This window comes from Procambarus clarkii, chromosome 13 (assembly GCF_040958095.1).
Source record: "Procambarus clarkii isolate CNS0578487 chromosome 13, FALCON_Pclarkii_2.0, whole genome shotgun sequence".
Taxonomy (NCBI): Eukaryota; Metazoa; Arthropoda; class Malacostraca; order Decapoda; family Cambaridae; genus Procambarus; species Procambarus clarkii.
The window spans coordinates 7190072-7212385 of NC_091162.1; the positions used below are offsets into that span (position 1 = coordinate 7190072).

The following is a 22314-nucleotide window of genomic DNA, read 5'->3' on the forward strand; positions in this document are numbered from 1 at the left end:
TTTCTTTTATTTAACCCCAATGAATATTTTCTGGATAATTTCCAATTTCCAGTTTGGAGCACAACTTATGTACAGCTAAAAGAATGAAGTGTCCTTTTCCAGAAACAATTTTAAATGTAAATTTATCCATGTTCATTTCTAACTACATACCATATTTAAATGAGCATAAGCCACAGAATGCATTTTAGACATTTCACATTCAAGTGCTATGACTTCCATTTAAAGTTTAACTGAACACTTTAAAAACTCCACCACAATTATATTCACATTTAAAATTACTATATGCAGCTTTTCCTATAATTAGCATGTCTCCAAATAACTGCATAAACTGTTAAGTGCCAAAGTGTTTTAATCAAAGCAAGTATCTAGACCTGTGCTCACCTAGTTGTGTTTGCAGGGGTTGAGCTTTGGCCCTTAGGTCCCGCCTCTCAACCGTCAATCAACTGGTGTACAGATTCTTGAGCCTACTGGGCCTACTCTATCATTACATTATAAACTGTATGGAGTCAGCCTCCACCACATCACTGCTTAATGCATTCCATTTATTAACTACTCTGACACTGAAAAAATTATTTCTAGTGTCTCTGTGGCTCATTTGGGCACTAAGTTTCCACCTGTGTCCCCTTGTTCGTGTTCCACACGTGCTAAGAGTGTCTTTGTCCACCCTGTCAATTCCCCTGAGAATTTTGTAGGTGGTTATCATGTCTCCCCTTACTCTTCTGTTTTCCAGGGATGTGAGGTTCAGCTCCCTTAGCCTTTCCTCGTAGCTCATACCTCTCAGTTCCAGGACTAGTCTGGTGGCACACATCTGAATCTTCTCTAACTTTGTCTTGTGTTTAACTAGGTATGGACTCCAGGCTGGAGCTGCATACTCTAGGATTGGTCTTACATAAGTGGTATAGAAGATCCTGAACGATTGATTGATTGATGAAGATTAAGCCACCCAAAAGGTGGCACGGGCATGAATAGCCTGTAAGTGGTGGCCCTTTTGAGCCATTACCAGTATCAATAGATGGTACTGGAGATCTGTGGAGGTGCGGCTGCATCCTGCGTGATGGGATATGTCTCCCATCCTGAACGATTCCTTACACAAGTTTCTGAAGGCAGTTCTTATGTTGGCCAGTCATGCATATGACGCTGATGATGTCCTTTTGATTTGGGCCTCTGGAGACAGGTTCGGTGTGATAACAACCTCCAGATCTTTCTCTATTTGACTTGCAGGATTTCACCTCTCAGATGGTACCTTGTGTTCAGCCTTCTGCTCCCTTGGCCTAATTTCATTACTTTACACTTAACTGAGTTGAACTTTAGTAGCCATTTTCTAGACCATTCCACCAATTTGTCCAGTTCGTCCTGTAGTCTCCTGTCTATCTTCATCTGTCTTGATTCTTCTCATAATTTTTGCATCATCAGCAAACATTGAGAGGAATGAGTCTATACCCTCTGGAAGGTTGTTTACATATATTAGAAATAGGATGGGTTCAAGTACAGAGCCCTGTGGAACCCCACTGGTGACATCTTGCTACTAATGTTTCTCCTCTCACAGTTACTCGCTGTTTCCTGTTGCTTAAATACTCTTATCCACTGGCGCACCTTACCTTTTACTCTTGCCTGATGTTCCAACTTTTATAACAGTCTTTTTGTGGGGTACTGTGTCAAAGGCTTTCCAACAGTCCAAAGAAATGCAGTCTGCCCGCCCTTCTCTATCTTGCCTAATCTGTGTTGCTTGATCATAGAATTCTATTAAACCTGTGAGGCACAATTTACCATCTCTGAACCCATGCTGGTGGTGTGTTACGAAGTTATTTCCCTCCAGATGCTCTACGATCTTTTCCTTCACCTTGCGTGGTATACAAGTTAGGGAAACTGACCTGTAGTTCAGCGCCTCTTGCCTGTCACCCTTTTTTGTATATTGGGACTACATTAGCTGTCTTCCAGCTTTCCGGTAGGTCTCCTGTTATACACCATAGAGTGTGGCACACTTAGTGCCTCTGCACCTTCTTTCAGTATCCACAGTGAGATTCTTTCAGGCCCAACAGCCTTTGTCACATTCAGCTCCAAAAGATTCCTTTTGACCTTATCACTGGTGAGGTCAAATTCCTCCAAGGTTGCTTGGTTTGCCTCTTCATTTAGTGAAGGGACTTCTCCTTGTTCTATTGTGAAGATCTCCTGGAATCTCTTGTTGAGTTCTTTACACAGCTTGTCATTCTGTGTATCTGTTCTCCCCTTTAACGCTTTATGTATGGAAGCTTTAGTGTTAAGTGTAATGTACAATCCTTGCTCGAAAGAACCCAGATGTTTTAACACCAATACAGTTATAAACCCATGGAACTGCATACTTGTTGAAGCCATAACTGCCAAGACATTGCTGCAGTTCATAATCCAGTTAGAAATTTTTTCAGCAAAAATGGGGGGGGGGGGGTTGGCCCTTTGACAAGTCAATAGTTTTATGTCTAGCCGGACAGGAAGCCGGTCGGCCGAGCGGACAGCACGCTGGACTTGTGATCCTGTGGTCCTGGGTTCGATCCCAGGCGCTGGCAAGAAACAATGGGCAGAGTTTCTTTCACCCTATGCCCCTGTTACCTAGCAGTAAAATAGGTACCTGGGTGTTAGTCAGCTGTCACGGGCTGCTTCCTGGGGGTGGAGGCCTGGTTGAGGACCGGGCTGCGGGGACACTAAAAAGCCCCGAAATCATCTCAAGATAACCTCAAGATATGTCTCCATCAAGGTCACCAGATGGTTGCCCATTGGTAAATCCATATAAATTGTGGGTTCAGGGACTGGCAAGGTTTTGTTGTGGAGCTTCAGGGTTCATCCCTTCAGCTTGAATGTGGTTTCCTGTGTGTTTACCAGGTCATTGTAGGTCGTAGTAGCCCATCTTCATCTGTTAGGGTTTGTCTGTTGGCCTACCTTGACAACTACATGATGTGGGCCCCCAGCCATTGTGTATGTCATTATGTCAATCTTGTTCTCCCAGCTCACCAGGTTCTGTTTCCTTGTGAAGTGAAGGAAGCCCCAGTTGGTCCCGTCCCAGCTTTTGACCTGACTGGGCCTTGTCTGAGACTGTCAGTTTCTCTCGTCTCTGCCTCTGGCTGCTTTGGTCCTGTAGCCTTACCGTCTGGTGTTAAGAGTGGTCCCTGGGTGACTCCTCAGATGTTATAGCGGTTCTGTGGGATCCTGAACTTGGCCTACATTGTCTTTCCTCTGGGGAAGGTTTGGCTCCAAGCATTGTACAGTATCAATTTCTCTGGTACCTTCCATTTTGCCATGCCCAGGACTGAAGGGTTTATAATTTTGCCATTTGTCAGTTTTTTTTTTTTTTTTGTTTTTTTTTTGCCAGCTTTCCCTTTGGGTTTTTGCGGTTCAGTACTATGACACCATCCTTCCCCATTACTCACAGTGTTCACAGATGCCTCATCTGACTTAGTTTTGTGACTCAGCAGGCCGCCCAGAGTCGGTGGTTGGGTGATAATTGGTACTGCCTGGTGGCAATATTTGGTACTAACAAGTTTCAAGCTAGTTTAGGAGAGTTCCTTGTACCATGTGAATCATTTGTAGAGTTATCTGGCAGTTTTGAGTCTTAATTTTTTTGAGAGCCTTCCAGTAGTCTGTAGGGCTTTGCTGAATTTCTGGTGGGATGGCAGATTGTCATTCACTCCGTATTACCTGTGAGAGGGACCAGAATTGGGCTCTGGTTCCCTGGTAGGCCAAACAGAACTTCTGTGACTGATGTAACCTTTTAGTAAGGAGCAGTCTCAGCAAGACAACTTCAGGGAGCCACCAGAGATCTTCCTCCAGAAACAGTATGTTTTATTGTTCTACTATTATATTGTGGGGCACATATTAGTTACACAAATATATCTCTGCATGCCAATGTTGTACATGTTCTATAATATAAACAACATTATTGGCAGTCCAGTGCATCATTGCACTTGATAAAACACAGTAAAAACAGTAAAAAATATGAAGAAACTATAAAACTATTCAATGCGTGTACTTACAACTCCGTGCAAAATGTGTGGGGCTAGGCTGACCTTGGATCAATGGTTACAAGATTATCAGGGTCACCAGAACTTCTGCCCGAAACGCTGCGCGTGCTAGTGGTTTTACAAGACTGTAATTACCATATTTGTATCCTCACATTCCTTATGTACATTCTTGTATATGCATAAATAAAATAAAATAAAATAACTGCTTAGTCGTTTGTAATGGTGCATAAACATGTTATATATATATATATAACGTGTATACTGTGTGATACTAGCAAAAAAAAATTAAGGATTTATTCTTTCATGTGCACCGAGAGGTTGTCATGGAAATTCAAGTGTTAAGTTATCCCAGGGGTTAAAGGTAACTTATCACCTTGGCATACCTCCTAACAGATTTTGGCAAACGGCTCCTGAGTAGGTTGTGTATCAGCTATATGTGCTTTACTCCTGAGCATTTAATAAAACAATGATCTGCTCCTTATTGTCTGAACTGTACTCTCCCGTTTAGGTTTGTTGGTCCTTGTAGAATGTCTTGATTTTCAGTATGATCATGTCTTGCTTTCCTAATGTTCCTCAGGTCCCCTTGTCCCTCAATAAAATCCTTGGTGAATCCAATACTGTACCTATGGTATCACTTCCCTTGTGTCCTTTTGTTGTTGTATTGGCATCTGTTGGAAAATAAGAGGGGACGGTCCCAAACCTGCACACAGAAAAAACATCACATGAGACCAGACGGCATGGCAGGATGTGCAGAATACCGTTGTTGAAAAGCAGAGGTGTAATAGGTACTCTTGAGAGAGAGCTCTCTTATCAACATCAGAGGCCCGAGACTGTTCAATACGCTTCCATTACACATAAGGGGCATAACTGGCCGACCCCTCACAGTGTTCGAGAGAGAACTCTATAAACACCTCCAAAGGATACCTGATCAACCAGGTTGTGACTTGTACATCCAACAGCCTGGTTGACCAGTCCAGCAACAAGGAGGCCTGGTCAAAGACTCGGCCACAGGGACGGTAAGCCCCGAAAACATCACAAGGTAACCACAAGTTAAGGTAGGCGAGAAAGATGCTGTCGAGGAGCAATCGAGGGAGTGGGGTTAAGGACGGAAATGGCAGTGTGCTTTAGAACAAGGCAACCATAGCAAACTCAGCTGACTAAACTACAGAAACAGGAGGAGATGCAGGAACAAGGTTGGGGACGGTAACCAGTGTGAGAACTGAGGTCTTCTTTTCCTTCAAGGAAGAAGGGAGAGAAAGAGGAACTAGGTTTAAATTTTTGATGGAGAGACAGGTGTGGTGGTTTCAAGGTACTGTACTGTGAGACAGACTTCACTGTTTCAGGCTGGGAGTGAGAATAGGAGCGGGTGTGACAAGGACGGTCAGGAGGAGGGTGGACATTGGCCAAGTCATAGGCCAGGAAGGACCAAAACACAGAGGAGATGGGTTAGATGGAAGATGGAACTGCAAGGAGGGGTTCACAGCAGATAAAGGAGAGATAAGAGGTAGAGGAGTGACAAAAACAGAGGATAGGGGAAGGCTGGGACGGAATGGTGGAAACATGAGTTGGAGAAACCAGAGGAACACCCTCAGCTTCAGGTTGCAGAGGAGTGAGAGAAGGGGAAGCTAGTGGAAGTGTAAGGTTATAAGGTATGGAAATGTTAGGTGATACTGAGAAAGGAAAGAAGAGTGGGGTAGAGAAGTGTAACGCAGTACATATGAGGAAAGATGTTGGATCTGGTACCTAGCCTCAAGTAAAGATATATACACACTTGATGTTTCAAGATGAGAACTGCGTGTTTAAATTTATAGTGCATAAATGGGGAAAAGGACGGGTGGGCATCACAATAGTTGATACAGTGAACACAGGAAGAAAAGCCTGACCTAAAATGGCCAGAGGCACAACACAAGGGGCAAAAGGACAACTTGCTACTACACTCTAAGGTTCCATGTCCATATTTCAAGTATCTATTGCAAAGGTGCAGAAAGAGGATGTATTCTTGGATGGTGCATCCGACATCAGCAAGAATTACTGAAGATAGGAAGTTAAGACTATCAAAAGTGGTCTTAAAAACTAAAAGGAACTGATGATGACAGTTGCAAGGAGGCTGAACAAATGTATCAACCTGGAGGATAGGACAACCTTGGACTTCAAGCATATATTGTCCTTGAGGTCCTTCAAGCAAGGACCTGAGGACATCAAAATATTTAGTCCGAGTGGCACAAAACAGATCATGGTACACAGCAGCAGTTGAGGAAAATGTCCATGTTCGATTACAAGGATAGCACAGTGGTCCCCCAATAAAGAAGACAAAAAGTGCAGTAATAACAACTAAAGATCTAAAGATTGAGTCATTCAGGTGAAAATGGAGTTATTACTGGGGATTTGGGATTCATCCCAACAAATAAATGGCAGGAATGGAGATGATCAGCAGGGAGAACCAAAGACAAAGCAGCCGGGGCCAATGTAGCTGAAGCTATAGAGCCCAATCACCCATTACAGTCTAACACGGAGGCCAGGTCACCAACCACATGAGCTTGAGTTTAACCCTCGCACTGCGCACCTGGTTCCGACAAAAACTTCATAGTGCAATTGTCAAGGACATATTTTTGTTGTTTTTATAAATGTTCTGGTAAAGTATGTCAGAATGTTTCCAAACTCAACTACAGTATTTCCATTACAAAACACAAAAAACAATGAAAACATTAAAAACATTAAAATATAGCCTAATTAAAAAAATCAGCACAACTCTCAGAGTGGCTTAGGGCGCTCTGCACAGTACAGTGGTTAAGAAGTGTGTTCGTTTACAATATACATTCTATTTATCAAAATTTGGGCCTTCGAGCCAGGGGAGACGACCTACCCAGGGAAGCGAGGGAGGCCAAGTGCTAGCCGGTGCAGGAAAGTGTCTTCCAAACCAGTGCTTCTTACTTTTTCAAAAGGAAGACCTACTGCATTGAACTATTTCCAAAACTGGGGCAAAGCACACAAATTCCCCCCCATCCTCGCCATGACAAAGTGAACCGAACCGAACAGAACAGAACCGAACAGAACCAAACAGAACAGAACAGAACCGAGTGAGAGATCATTAAGAATTACACACATACCAAATTTCTGTTTTAACACAAAAAATTATACAGTAAATTAATAGTGAAAGTAAACTTCTAATTTACACTGTGCAAATATTTGTATTATCATGTTGAAAGCAATACAGTAATATGAATGTGAGAATTGCACACTTCTGCCACTTTATACAGCTTGCTCTACTTTTATACATACTGTATTTAAAGGATTGAAAACAAAATAAATTACTACTGGTATATAATATACATTTTATTCTATATTTTGAAGAATAATGAAACATTGATCTAAAAATTGTATTATATATTATTTACATACAGAGCAACATATTATGACTCCAAGCATAATTCAATTAATCTTGTAGCTGGCTTAAAATTGTCCATTGTCAGCTGAAGGTTGTGGGATGCGGTGTGATGACATCTCCACTTCAAGGTCAAAATAACTCATCTTCTCATACGTGTAATACTCTGTGTTTGGGTAGTCTCCACCCTTCAGTGCTCCCGGCCCAACAGCTGCAACAACAACATGGAAGTTTGTAATGCTCTACAGTCATTTTGTAATTATTTGTGTAGTTACAGGATGAGAGCTACGCTTGTGTGTCCCGTCTTCCCAGCACTCTGTCATATAACTCATTGAAACTACTGACGGTCTTGGCCTCCACCACCTCCTCACTTAACTTGTTCCAACTGTCTACCAATCTGTTTGCCATAGTGAATTTTCCAATATTTTTTTGGCAGATTTGTATAGTGAGGTTAAATCTATGACCTTTTGCTCTTAATGTTCCAGGTCTCAAGAATTCTTCTTTATCAATTTTGTTGATTCCCATTACTGTACTATTTTGTTTAGAGCATATTGCCTCTTCCCCCCCCCCCCCTCCCTCTATCTTCTAGCTTTGGCATATTAATGCCTCTACCTCTCCTCGTAGTGTTTGTCTTTCAATTCTAGAGCCATGTAATTGTATGATTTTGCACCTTTCCCAGTTTGCCAATGTGCTTTTTAAGATATGGGCACCATACAATCACTGCATATTCCAGCTTTGGTCTCACAAAAGGTCGTAAAAAATGTTTTTAGTATTGGTATTTCGTGATTTATGTATTTAAAGGCAATTCTGAAATTGGAAAGCGTAGCGTAGGCTCACACAATGTTCTTTATGTGGTAGTTAGGTAACAGTTTTCTATCTAGAACCACCCCTAGATATCTTAATAAAAATTCTTTAAAAGCTTTTTCCACATAATTTGTAGGTTGTGTGTGGTCTATTTTTTCCTATTCCACAATCCATAATGTGGCATTTATTCACATTAAATTCCATTTGTCAAGTGTTGCTCCATACATTTATTTGGATTGATAAAGAGACAGCTTAAATGTAAAGATTAAAAAAAAACAGCGTTGAATGTAATGAAATGCCATTTTCTGGGTGAGCCCAGGAGGCTCCCTGGAGCTATCAGGCTAATATGCAATTCATTTGACCAGGGGCCAGATTCATGAAGCAGTTACACAAGCACTTACAAACCTGTACATCTTTTCTCAATCTTTTGTGGCTTTGTTTATAATTATTAAACAGTTAATGAGCTCTGAAGCACCAGGAGGCTGTTTATAACAATAACAACAGTTGATTGGGAAGTTTTCATGTTTGTAAACTGTTTAATAAATGTAACCAAAGCCGTCAAAGATTGAGGAAAGATGTACACGTTCATAAGTGTTTGCATAACTGCTTAATGAATCTGGCCCCAGGGCATTAGTCAAAGGAGTTCAGCCTACCTGGGATCACAAGCCAGAACCTGGCTCCCCCCTCAAAGAGGCACAGGGAGCAATGGCCCTGGAAACCCCCCCCCCCCCTTGCGGTTGGGGTTTTTCCTTATCTGCCATCGACTGGGGTTTGGCACCCAGAAAGGTAGGCATAACAAAACAGACCCCACATAAGAAAATTGCAACCGAAAAGTGGGAGGGGGGGGGGGGGGGGGAGCCCCAGACTCACCACGCCACCTACCCAACCTCGGTTCAGAGGCCAAGCATTAAAACAAAAGCAAAAACCGCAGACCAGAGGGAGGGAGGGTGCCAGGGAGCATCCAGGGCTCACCCAGAAAATGGCATTTCATTACATTCAATGCTGGGTTTTCTATGGGGAGCCCCTCCGGTTCCCTGGAGCTACATAACCAAAGATAAGGTTATGGTAAGAAACTACATAACCTCAAGAAAAGATGGACATACCGGGGAGGCGTCCGCCACGTGTCTGTCAACTCAAAGACGAGACAACTGGCTGCAACCTGCGACCTAAAGTCACACGCGAACGCCCAGGTCCAGGAATGTTGGACAAATAAGGGGCTCCCAGGACCCTGTTTGACCTCCAAAATCACCGTGCCCGAATATCAGTCGAAGACATGTTGCCGAAGACGGCAGCCAAAGCAGTAACTTCCGAACGTCATGGGCACGAGGATAGACTGCAGGCTGGCTAGACTTAATAACCTTGCAGACGACCTAGGAGACCCGAGCCCTGAAACAGGGAATGAGGGAAACCGGATAACCTAAAGCACATCCCCGGCCACAGAAGCCGAGGCGCACAGCTATTGGCGAAGATCCTCAACCGAACAACACATGGTGCATCCCCGGCCTGACCAACCAAGCATCAATGACCTAGGGATCCCTCCGGAAAGCAGCCGTCTCATTCTTTGCCAGAAAAGAAGGAGACGGCTGCAACCGAACAAACCTACCATCAGGACCGAAAGAGCAGAAACCCCTGCGCCAGAGGAGAGCATGAAGCTCACGAACCCGACCCCCAGAGGTCAATGCCAACAGAAAGAGAGCATTGGAAAAACAATCTTGAACCGAAGGGACCACCACGAACCAAGGAGAAAACAGAAAAGGGAGCACCCGGCTTGATGCTTTCTCCTGATAGTTCCCTTCCCTGTGGCCCTCAACCATTCCTGGTATGATAGTGAACTTAGTTCTAGGATGATTTTTGTCACTCTGCATTGGACTTTCTCCAAAGTAGATAAGTCCTCAGAAGATGAGGTTTCCATGCTTGAATAGTCCAAATGGGGAAATTGAATAGTGCACCAGAGATTTGTACAGTTCAATAACCACTCTCTCCTTGAAGCCAAAGGTTCATCTGACTATTTCTAAGATTTGGTTGGATTTTTTTTTATTGCAGCTCCCACTTACTGTGCAATTTTCAATGACTGGTGGATTCTGACTCCAAGGTCCTTTACTTCATTAATCTGCTGCATGGTAGTGTTGTTGATTTGATAGTTCTGATGTGCACTGTTATATTAAAGAGGTTTTGCCAGTCTTTTGACCATTTGTGGAATTCAAGCAAATCTATCTATTAGGTCTCAATCATTTTTGCTTCTTAACTTACCATATTAAATGTTATCTGTAAATTATATAATATGGTTTGTAATATTCTCATCTATGTCATTGATATATATAACAAGTAGGGTTGGCCCCATATATGGAACTTTGGAAGAGTGCAAACCCCAGAGCCGACCAAACCAAATCCCGAGCTAAACCCTGCTCCGACCCTGAAACTCTCAGATGCTTCAGGGCTGGAAGCAGGAATGGTGGGATCAGAGGAAGGGCGAACCATGCCTGAAGAGGGAGGAGGAGGAGGAGCAGACAGAGCCTAGGTTGAGTTAACCCACATCTCCAAGTCCAGGTTCTTAAACACTAACTGGGGCAGCTCCAGTGCATCCAACTGGGCACACAACCTAGACCACTGCAACACATAATACTTAAGATGCAAAGTGGTTGCTGCCTGAAAAGCCCCACGTGACTCTGGGTCGAAGGTGTCATCAACACAACAGGCAACATAGTGGAGGCAGAAGGAATGAGCATCCTCATGTGGCACGGACAATGCACGACCCTCATATTTGCAAGAAACGAGAACAGGTTCAAGGGGAATATTCATAGGACCACTAAACCCACTGGGAAATTCCAGGGCCTGCAGGGGGGTAGTAACTCTACAGGAAGCCCAGGCACTGGGATGCTGCAGTGGACCTATATTATTGTATAGGTTCTTTTTATTAATCAACAGAGATAAAAGTAAGCCAACACAGCCAGGCACTTGCTACTGTGAAGGCCGACCTTGCAGACCGAGTGTAGCTCGTAAACCCCCAGTGCGCTCCACCAGCCAATCACCAGGGCTTGCATTTCCTCCCAACTCGAGGAAAAGACAAAGTCAAAGATAACCGACTTACCCAGGGCAAGTGCCACCACAAGCAAGGAGTGCAAGGAAAGCACTAAGGAGCATACACTGTACAGGAGATAACTCTGAGCACATGAAGCGCCAAGTGCTTTTAATTCATGGAAGTGAATGAATGTAAACAAAGTGGCAAGCCATGTGCCATAATTAAATGATGTTTTCATGTAATGAAAATTAGGCTATTTTTTCACCATTCATTAAAAAATAATAATTTTGTAATTACTGTACAGGGATCCCAAACTTAGGAGCATGTAACTTATGAACATCTTATCTTCAAACAGCCCCAAAATCCCCATTTTATCCATGTGTATCCAGATAATAAGCTATACACACCAATGCTCGTCTCCACATGACAAACACTACTAATAATGCACTATTTGAGTGCATTAAAAGGAAAAGGAAAGGAAATCCTTTTTCTTTGTTTCCTTTTATCAAGGAAAAGTGCCTCAAAATAGTTGATAAGGATGGAACTTTAAAATTTATTTCCAGTCATGAGACATGGCACCTTGGAGGGAAAGTTAATTCATACTTACGGTGGCCAGGATCAGAGGGGGTGGCTGCAGAAACGTAATTAGGAATGCTTGAAGCCTTTGTTGCTGCAGCTAATGGAGCTGTAGGTTTTGGAGCTGCAGCCTTTGGAGCGGTAGCTTTAGGAGCAGAAGTCTTTGGAGTCACATCTTTTGGAGTGGCAGCTTTAGGAGCAGCAGCCTTTGGAGGCTCAACTACTTTTGTTGTCTTTGGAGGTTTTGAGGCTTTTGAACAAAATCCTTGAAGACTCAAACGCAGCACTGGTGCCTCCAGCTATCAAGAAATGGAGCTTAAACTTAATTTTAACAAATTTATAGAGGGAACATTTGTGGATAAATATCATGAAAGAGTCATATTGTCATATGAGAGAGTCATAAGAGAGAAAGAAACAATGTCAAGAGTATAGTACTTATTGATATAAACTTGTCTACCCAAAGTCTATGGGTATTTACTCTATGACTATAAATTTATAAGAAATCAATTTATATCAACCTTTTCGAGTTAAATATTCAGATCAGAGGTTTTAAAATTTATATTTTGATTTTCATTATTATACACAATACTTTTAGGGCCATTAACATTTTTGTGTGTAACAACCATTTCATAAATGATGGAATTAGGACATTTTTTTTATTAACCTGCCGAGCCCATACCTTTGCTTACACTGCACTAATTTCACGTCTTTCCCACAAAGTATAAAACATTAGAGTTTATAAGAGGTGCCGCTGCAAGTTCTAACAGCAATAATGTGTCATTAGTGGTCTGGGAAACAATTAAGCAGTATGAAGGTTTTTACCCTCTACATGACGAAGCAAACTACAAGACTTTGTAGAGGTTAGACACAACTTGAAGCTACTGTTAACACAGCTGGCCAAACCTAACTGAACTTAATCTTTACCTAACTTTGGCTAATCTTACCCAATTTAACCTCAACTAGTTTAACAAATACAGTACTGTACACCATTGTGTATTTGCGCCGAGATTTTTTTAGTTTAGTTCGTTTATTATGCACCCCATACCCATCTTGAGGGCGGTAGTGGAAAGGGTTACATAGGCACATAATGGGCTCTGGGACTGAACCTCATAATTCATTTCGCTAAGCAAACTTATATTTTGAGATGGGAGTCCGTATAGACCGAACTATTTGCCTTGCTTCTTGCACTGAAATGTGTACATGTCTCCGAACTTGATACATTTGGTGACGAGGTGACCAGCCGGCGGCCTCACTCGTACTGAAAAAAGACAAAACACAATTAAACAATACCAGGTCTCTCTCGTACCCTGATAGCCCGCCCCAGTCTCGCCACACTCGCCATTGTGGGTAATGTTGAAGTAAGAGAAGCCAGCGAGACGGGAGGAGGAGGACTGTAGCAGACACCAGACTGGCCTCCAGGTGCTCGGAGCTTCACACGCTGCTCGAACTCTCGGCCTCCTGAACCTTTTTCTTTTCAGTATTTATACTTTTACAGTAAATTTAAGCTGAGTAATTAACTATATATATTTTTAAATACAATCATTTAAAGCTTTTAACATGTGTTATAATGTTACAAATATCCAGAGCAGGTGGAATATCTGGTATAAGATGTATCACCAACGAAGCTTCACTCATAGGTTTCGGAATATTTCCAGACACGGTACTTACGTCGCTTTACTAAAACGTCGCTAAAGGTTCTTACAATTAATTGACTCGTTTTCCAATTAATTCCCCAATATATGTTTGGTACATGAGATTTATTTATTTATTTATTTACTTATTTATGTATTTGTTTATTTATTTATAAGCAAGAAGGTACATTGGGGTATGACAGTATATATATCGGTAATATCGATGTTCTTACATTCCTGCACGTCACTATGTGATGGAGTGTAAAGATACGTGAATTCAGAGGCAATTCTATAATAAATGTTCCAAAGATGTTCAAATATTTCATTCAAAATGATCTGCTACCAAAAATTTTAGCCAACTATCTCCAGTTTGCTAACTGTAGGTAGTAACTAAGTGATTGTAACCTATTCACCGCTGCCCACTGGATGGAGGGCGGTGTGCAGGACAAACATATCAATTGTGACACTAGCTCTCCACATATGTCAGTTGCTTAATTTAGAACCTGTACTTGTAGTCGGTCTCGAACCCATTGTTGATGTGAAGATGTGCATTGAATTGTGTAACTTCCTCATCAAGACTGTAACTTGATTAGCTAAATGAACTTTGGGATTCAGTCCCTATGACCATATTATTTTTATGCCTCTGTAGCCTTTCCCACTACTGCCCATTGGTTGGGTATAGAGTGCTTAATTTACCCGAATTTATCTGATGGCCACTATCTCTCTAGTGGCCTCGACGAGGACAGGAAGTCGGCGGCTTGTCAACGGTCCTCCCCATTTGTTTTGAGAATTTTTTGGAGCTAGGGTTTGAAATTCAGCAGTGTTTTGGAATTTAAGGTTTCGACGGGTAGGCGGTTCCATGGGTTTATAAACTTGTGGGGTGAACAATCTCCTGTTTTTTTGTCCTACATTGTGGCTTGATGAGCTTGAAACTGTTGCTCCTTGTTCGTGTTACATCTGAAGTTGTCAAGATCAATATCATCCGAATTGGTAAATATTTTAAAAGTTTAGGTGAGATCCGCCCTGTCATGTCTGGTTTGTTGTGTTGTTAGACCTGTGGCCCTCAACCGTTCCTGGTATCAGAGTCGATCTGAGTTCTGGATTGATTATCGTCCGGTGTTGGACTTTTTCCAAAGTTAGTTTAGTTCATTTATTATGCACCCCATACCCATCTTGTGGGCGGTAGTGGAAAGGGTTACAGAGGCACATAATGGGCTCAGGGACTGAACCACACAATTCATTTAGCTAAGCAAGTTACAATCTTGATGAGCTAGTTACAAAATTCAATATAAGTCGTCACATCAACAATGGGTTCGAGATCGACCTCAAGTACAGGTTCTAAATTAAGCAACTGACATATGTGGAGAGCTAGTGTCACAATTGATATGTTTGTCCTGCACACCGCCCCCCATCCAGTGGGCAGCGGTGGATAGGTTACAATCACTTAGTTACTACCTACAGTTAGCAAACTGGGGATATTTGGCTTTCTCCAAAGCAGATGGAAAAGTCTTTCTGTCTTTCTGAAGATGAGGTCTCTATGCTTGGATATAACAATCCAATAGGGGGCACACCAGACATTTATAGTTAAATAACTACCTTTTTTTCTTAAAGTTGTACCGTCATAACTATTTAATACGGGTTTTACTTTTTGAACACCGTCGCTTTTGTAAATATATCAGTCTATGATAAGTTAAATTCGTTTTCTGTAAATCTTTCATTAAAAAATGATCTGCTGCCGGAAGTCTTTGCCAAATATCCCCAGTTTGCTAACTGTAGGTAGTAACTAAGTGATTGTAACCTATCCACCGCTGCCCACTGGATGGGGGGCGGTGTGCAGGACAAACATATAAATTGTGACACTAGCTCTCCACATATGTCAGTTGCTTAATTTAGAAACTGTACTTGAGGTCGATCTCGAACCTATTGTTGATGCGAAGATGTGCATTGAATTTTGTAACTAACTTATCAAGACTGTAATAACTTGCTTAGGTTAAGTTATATTGCAAATAAAGAGACCTAGTCTATGGAGCTCACTCCCTAACGAATTAAAAAGCTGTCCAACCTACGCTTTATTCAAAAGCCAAAAATTACCTAATTTCATCCTCATAGTTTCCTTCCTAATGCTTTAAACTCGCACTGTATCTAGTGCAAAGAACATGCTTTTTATGATTTTACAAAGAAATTATGCTTTTTATTATGCTTTATGCATAAAATTATGCATTATGCTTAAAAATTATGTTTTTACAAAGAACACAAGACCCAGATGTGCAGGAGTTACACAGAGGAAGGTGCCACAAGTAGGCATCATCTTGGCCCTCTCAGCCTCGTTTGGTGGGTGCCAACGAGGCCCTCCAGTCTGTACAACCTGGAGGAACTGTTCAGCCTTCTGGAGGGACGTGGCACCAGCCCCATGGTGGTGGTGCCACGAGTGAAACACATCGCTAATCTTAATTGTTTATTTCTAGCAAGGGCCACATATGTAGGATGTCACCATCGACTCTGTACACAGGTCCGCCCCCACACACATATGGGAGGTCCGCCGCCCCCCACACACACATATGGGAGGTCCGCCGCCCCCACACACACATATGGGAGGTCCGCCGCCCCCACACACACATATGGGAGGTCCGCCGCCCCCACACACACATATGGGAGGTCCGCCGCCCCCACACACACATGGAGTGTTCCTAGGACTGTGGTAGAGAGCTGGTCAGTGTACATTAATCCCTTGTCCCTGCTCTTGGAACAAGGAAAACCCTGAACACGTCAACAAGAATTCTAACAACATACAACTCGGGTCTGACGATCATTCCATCCGACTTGAAACGTGCTTGCCTAATTAATATAAATTCTAATTATAATTATATATATTTCCCTAAGTCCAGCTCTCAATGTAAACATCGTTGAAATACACTGACTACATACAACATTTAAACATACATTATAGTTCCTCCGTTTTCGAATGCTCAGACAACGCTTAAACACATGGATATATACATCTGATACATATTGTCACATATACATGTTGGGGTCGCATATTGTGGTGGTGGCAGCAGGTGTGTGTGTGACAGGTGTGAGGCAGCAACACGTCGTCTATCAAACTATCCAATCTTTCCAACTATCCAATTCTATCTTAACTATACAACATACTATATATCTTGATACAAAATAAGTGTGAGAAATAGTCTCTATGAGACATAACAAGTACATATTCCAGTTGTCTGATAATACCCGAGGCCAGATTCACGAAGCAGTTACGCAAGCACTTACGACCGTGTACATCTTTCCTCAATCTTTGACGGCTTTGTTTACATTTATTAAACAGTTTACAAGCATGAAAACTTGCCAATCAACTGTTGTTATTGTTATAAACAGCCTCCTGGTGCTTCGGAGCTCATTAACTGTTTAATAATTGTAAACAAAGCCGCCAAAGATTGAGGAAAGATGGACAAGTTTGTAAGTGCTTGCGTAACTGCTTCGTGAATCTGGGCCCCGGGGTGACGGGGGAGGGGGTCAAAGGTCACAGTGACAGGTCACCAGGAGGGGCTGGGAACTGGTGAGGACATCTGGGTCACGAAGCAGAGGTCACGGCAGATGGAAGGTCACGGAGACTACCGGGTGGAGTCGCCACACTTGAAGCACTGACAGTCTGCTGGCTCACGGAGTTTGATGGACAGAGAGCCCCGTTCACCCGTCAGCCTGTTGCCGTCAGCGTCGTAGCAGTGCGTCAGGGTGACGTCTCTCGCTCTCAGGTGTGTCTCGCGGCAACACCTGCAGTCCTGTGGACAGGTGTGGGCAGAGGTTAGTGTGGCTGGTGTGGTGAGAGGTTAGTGTGGCTGGTGTGGTCAGAGGTTAGTGTGGCTGGTGTGGTGAGAGGTTAGTGTGGCAGGTGTGGTCAGAGGTTAGTGTAGCAGGTGTGGTGAGAGGTTAGTGTGGCAGGTGTGGTGACAGGTTAGTGTGGCAGGTGTGGTCAGAGGTTAGTGTAGCAGGTGTGGTGAGAGGTTAGTGTGGCAGGTGTGGTGACAGGTTAGTGTGGCAGGTGTGGGCAGAGGTTAGTGTGGCAGGTGTGGTGAGAGGTTAGTGTGGCAGGTGTGGTGAGAGGTTAGTGTGGCAGGTGTGGTGAGAGGTTAGTGTGGCCAGAGGGCAGTATGGTTGAGGGCCAGACACACACACCTCCAAAACAAAGGAAGCTGTAAATCACTTGCAATAAACGTCAGGACAAACCAATAACAGATGAGCATCACCATCATAGTTGTAATGTATTTCTAAGCGTTTCACCGACACCAACAGACTATTAGATCCGCTCCTGGGCCGCCTGTTGTTGATGATATTGATGGGGAACTTAGGTACATTAAGCTAATGTGTCTACCCAAATTATATGAAATTCCTGCACACACACACACATATATATTATAATTTAAATTTGTGTCATTGAATATAATTTCTGGAATCTACCTAGCGAGATGAAGTTCACTATGTACAGTTTCCTATTATGAATAGGTCTTCCCTATCATGAGTAGGTCTTCCCTATCATGAGCAGGTCTTCCCTATCATGAGTAGGTCTTCCCTATCATGAGTAGGTCTTCCCTATCATGAGCAGGTCTTCCCTATCATGAGTAGGTCTTACCTATCATGAGTAGGTCTTCCCTATCATGAGTAGATCTTCCCTATCATGAGTAGGTCTTCCCTATCATGAGTAGGTCTTCCCTATCATGAGTAGGTCTTCCCAATCATGAGTAGGTCTTCCCTATCATGGGTCATACCCAGCTCGAGGCCTCCCTTAAGGAGTCAACCTGCCAGGTCCTGAACACGTAAACAGGTCGAGAGAAACATAATGAAACCCAAGTAACATTTTAACCAAATAAAGACGTCACAAAAACCGGTATATAAAACACACAGAAATCCACAAGGGGCCGTGATGAAGGTTCGAACTTCCTTGTGGATTTGTTCAGTGTGTAAAAGTCAAGGTCTTTATTGACCCAACGTGTATAAAGTTAAATATTATGTCGTAAATTCAGACTTTTAGTTTTTTTTCATATATCGTTAACGCTGTACGACTTGTTTACTGCGTCGGTGTGGCAGAGGTCGTTTACAGCGACGAGTCGTCAACACCAGACTATTCTGCAGGTGTTCAGCAGACCTTCGTCGGCAGGTCTTGTACCATGTCGGCAGGTCTTGTACCATGTCGGCAGGTCTTGTACTATGTCGGCAGGTCTTGTACCATGTCGGCAGGTCTTGTACCATGTCGGCAGGTCTTGTACTATGTCGGCAGGTCTTGTACCATGTCGGCAGGTCTTGTACCATGTCGGCAGGTCTTGTACTATGTCGGCAGGTCTTGTACCATGTCGGCAGGTCTTGTACCATGTCGGCAGGTCTTGTACTATGTCGGCAGGTCTTGTACCACGTCTGTGGGGTGGCGGGCAGGTGAACTTTTGTTTATGTGGTGACGACTACGACGTGGCGGGTAGGAGTAGTGGTACAATCAATGGATATGCAACTCCACATGGACTTGAAAGTCAAGGAAGGGGTCGGACACTACACAATGTGGACAATACGTGTATGGAACAGGAAGGGTGAATGTGAGGGAGCGAGGACAGGAAAGATGGAGAGGACGGATGAGCGGAAAAGGACCAAACATGAGGGGGAAATGGGACGTTGACACCAACAAAAGGTCCCCTCTTACGCCCTCAGTTACTCAACTCTTCAACACTCCCACGCAGAAAAGGTCAGTAGAAAGTTCTATACCCATAACCTTTCGGCTAATACTTCCTCTTTGTTTTGTCCTGCTTGCTTCAGTAGTGGGTAGTGATGGAGAGGGAGGAGGGAGTCACGACTGTAGGGGGGTTTGCTTCATAACTCTCGTGAGAGACATCTTATCTACCTCCTCCTCCTCCGTCGACGTCTCCTGCTATAATGTGCAGGGCGTCTCCAGGAAGTCACGGAGATAGTTGCTCTTCTCACCGCCAGGGGCCAGGTTATGGGTTCCTAGGGTTTGTTACAGTTTTGGCGCGCATTCATGCGTTCGCGCGCACACTCATGCGCAGGCACACTTATACACATGAACACGCACTCAAACTTTCTGAAATCTGGACAAAGGCCTCTCTTTTGTTTTGGAGAGAGAGAGAGAGAGAGAGAGAGAGAGAGAGAGAGAGAGAGAGAGAGAGAGAGAGAGAGAGAGAGAGAGAGAGAGAGAGAGAGAGAGAGAGAGACCTTCCTTTATACACCTCAGGCGATACTTACACAGATCCCAATACTTTTGAGACTATTGTGTGATAATTAGACGGCTGACAGACGGCTAGTTTGGCCTGAAGCCTGACAGGAGAGACGGGAGCTTCAGCAGACAGAACTTAACCAGTTCACTATCTCACCATACACCCGGAGGCTCACCATCACGGCCCCTCATCGTCTTCAATTCATAAATGACTTTGAGAGCTATAACTCTTGGCACCTGTTCACCCCAGGAGCCCTGGTCGACGACCGGGCCGCGGGAACGCTGAGCCCCGGAAGCACCTCAAGGTAGGAGTAATTGATGACCTGTTGCAAACTGATTCCCTGGTAATACTTCAGTGAAAACTAGTAGGCTAAGGCTTAAAATTATCAGCACAAATGGAGCGTGGGGGACCATTGACAATCTTCCGGCTTCCTGTCCCCGTCATGGCCACTAAACAAATGGTGCCGCATCTATCTACCCAGGGGAACATCTATCTACCCAGGGGAACATCTATCTACAACAGGGGAATGACCTGCGAGAGGGAAAAGCTGCAAGTTTGGTCATAGGAGGAGTAAGTCATCTGCTCCGGCAGGAGCCGGTCGGCCGAGCGGACAGCACGCTGGATTTGTGATCCTATGGTCCTGGGTTCGATCCCAGGCGCCGGCAGAGTTTCTTTCACCCTATGCCTCTGTTACCTAGCAGTAAAATAGGTACCTGGGTGTTAGTCAGCTGTCACGGGTTGCTTCCTGGGGGTGGAGGCCTGGTCGAGGACCGGGCCGCGGGGACACTAAAAAGCCCCGAAATCATCTCAAGATAACCTACCATTGTAAACAAAACAAAAATTGAAACGAAAACGAGAGTCCTGTGAATGACCAGAAGACACAAGAGCGGCTGAAATCACCCAAGAAATAGTTAAGAGTCGAACAAGCTGTTAATGAGAGCAGGACTCGTCACTACAGGTGTGTCTCCCAGCACCCGCCTCTGGCAGGTGCTGTGCTGGGACTTCTTCACCCGTAGGGGACGATATGAATCTTAATATCGCTGTCATCCGCTAAGGTGTGTGTAACCTTGCCACAAGCGGAGGAGAAACCTGCAGTCAGAACCTGTTTATCACGTGGCCAGCACTGCTGGAAGCACTCATTAGTGGTCGAGGGTCGCGGTCTTCCTAATGGCGGCGTATATAATGATCACGCTTGCAAGCAGTAGTTATTAATTTATAAAGACTAAACCACTCACCAGAGGATGAGGAGACGACCACGTTTCGATGACTGTACAGTCGAGTGTCTATACAATCGACTTGATAATGGTCGAAGACGGACCGAAACGTCGTCGACTCATCATCTTCTGATGAGTGGTTTAGTTATCACATCTTCAGCCCCGTTATTGTGACTCATCGTCTGAATAATTTATAAGATTTGGTTTAGTTTCCCATAGTCGGGGCGAGGCACCTTGTTGGGGCGGCCTCCCTCAGGTCAACTGCTGACCTCTACCTTACCTTGAGGTTACCTTGAGGTTCTTCCGGGGCTTAGCGTCCCCGTGGCCCGGTCGTCGACCAGGCCTCCTGGTTGCTGGACTGATCAACCAGGCTGTTGGACGCGGCTGCTCGCAGCCTGACGTATGACAAACCCATACAGGACTCGAACCTGTGACCTCCAGTTTGTATCCCAGCAGGGCCGGGTCACTATCTAATATACAGCCCCGCAACACTTTAACTCCCGGCTACCTGTTAACTGCTAGGTCACACCTATTAACTGCTAGGTGAACAGAAGCAGCAGGAGTAAGGAAAATAGGTCAAATGTTTTTGTTCTTCGTTTCTGTTTTATTTATATATACAAGAGTTGTTACAATCTTGTACAGTCACCAGCAAGCATAGGGTTTCGGACAGGTCCTTAATCTTAACTTTCCCCGGAATATGACCTGACAAATCGTTTAACAACCGGGTACCCATTCACTGCTGGGTGAACAGAGGCTACAGTTTAGGATTGGCGCGTAGTCAATCATTCCCTGGCCAGGATACGAACCTTGGCCAAATCGCTCGCACAGCGCGGGGCCAGTGTCTCGCCACTGAGCCACCTAGACAGCTGTTTTGACCCTCATGTTTTATCAGAGGACCACAAGGCGTCGTAGAGCTTGCGAAGGCGCTGTAACCAAACGTTTGCCTTTCCTTTGGACAATTTCACCAACGTCAAAGTACCTAATTTCATCTTCATAGTTTTTGCCGTTTTTTACCTTGTTGCTTTAAAATCGCACTGTATCTATTGCTGCCCAATCTCCCAATCTTTATGTACCCAATCTGAACATCTTTACCATTGTGATCATTGCTGTCTTATATGTGCTGTCAATCTGCTGTATGGTGTCTATTAATCTTGTTTAAATTACCAATCAAGCTGTCAATGTAATCAATCAGAGCTTTAATATAACAATGTGCTTTATATACTTACTAATCTCTCTCATCTCATTGTTTTCCTTGCAATGTATTTGTTATCATTTTATTAATTCTGCTAGAATTTACCTACTTAAAATTATCTGTTAGATTAAGGACCTGCCCGAAACGCTGCGCGTACTAGTGGCTTTACAAGATTGTAAATACTGTACTATGCTATGTATTCTCACAAACCCAATGTACCTTCTTGTAAATAAATAAATAAATAAATAAATAACGTGGAGAGGGTCGGACCTGCTGCATGGGTAACAGCTTCTCC

At 43.7% G+C, this 22314-nt stretch overlaps 2 protein-coding genes across 2 annotated transcripts in view; both read right to left on the reverse strand.

The window, feature by feature from the left end:
• Positions 1–7301: 7301 nt before the first annotated feature.
• Positions 7302–13226, reverse strand: LOC123757308 (translation initiation factor IF-2). The gene is made up of 3 exons (XM_045740873.2): positions 13077–13226; positions 11802–12069; positions 7302–7582 (listed from the first exon to the last, which is right to left on the reverse strand). The coding sequence occupies exons 1-3, from the start codon at positions 13110–13112 to the stop codon at positions 7440–7442; spliced, it is 447 nt and encodes a 148-aa protein (XP_045596829.2). The 5' UTR covers positions 13113–13226; the 3' UTR covers positions 7302–7439.
• Positions 13227–15843: 2617 nt separating this feature from the next.
• Pburs (Partner of Bursicon) overlaps positions 15844–22314 on the reverse strand; it is a 40904-nt gene continuing 34433 nt past the window's right edge. Inside the window, exon 4 of the mRNA XM_069323566.1 lies at positions 15844–17180. Coding sequence (XP_069179667.1) covers positions 17013–17180 — 168 coding nt within the window. The 3' untranslated portion in view covers positions 15844–17012. The remainder of the gene's footprint in view (positions 17181–22314) is intronic.

Excerpts from the sequence above, each read along its gene's own strand:
- LOC123757308 (XM_045740873.2), bottom strand. The coding sequence starts at position 13,112 with ATGGCGAGTGTGGCGAGACTGGGGCGGGCTATCAGG. Across the intron at positions 12,070-13,076 it reads GACTGGGGCGGGCTATCAGG|CTGGAGGCACCAGTGCTGCG; the intron begins GTACGAGAGAGA and ends ATTTCTTGATAG. Across the intron at positions 7,583-11,801 it reads CCCCTCTGATCCTGGCCACC|CTGTTGGGCCGGGAGCACTG; the intron begins GTAAGTATGAAT and ends TTGTTGTTGCAG.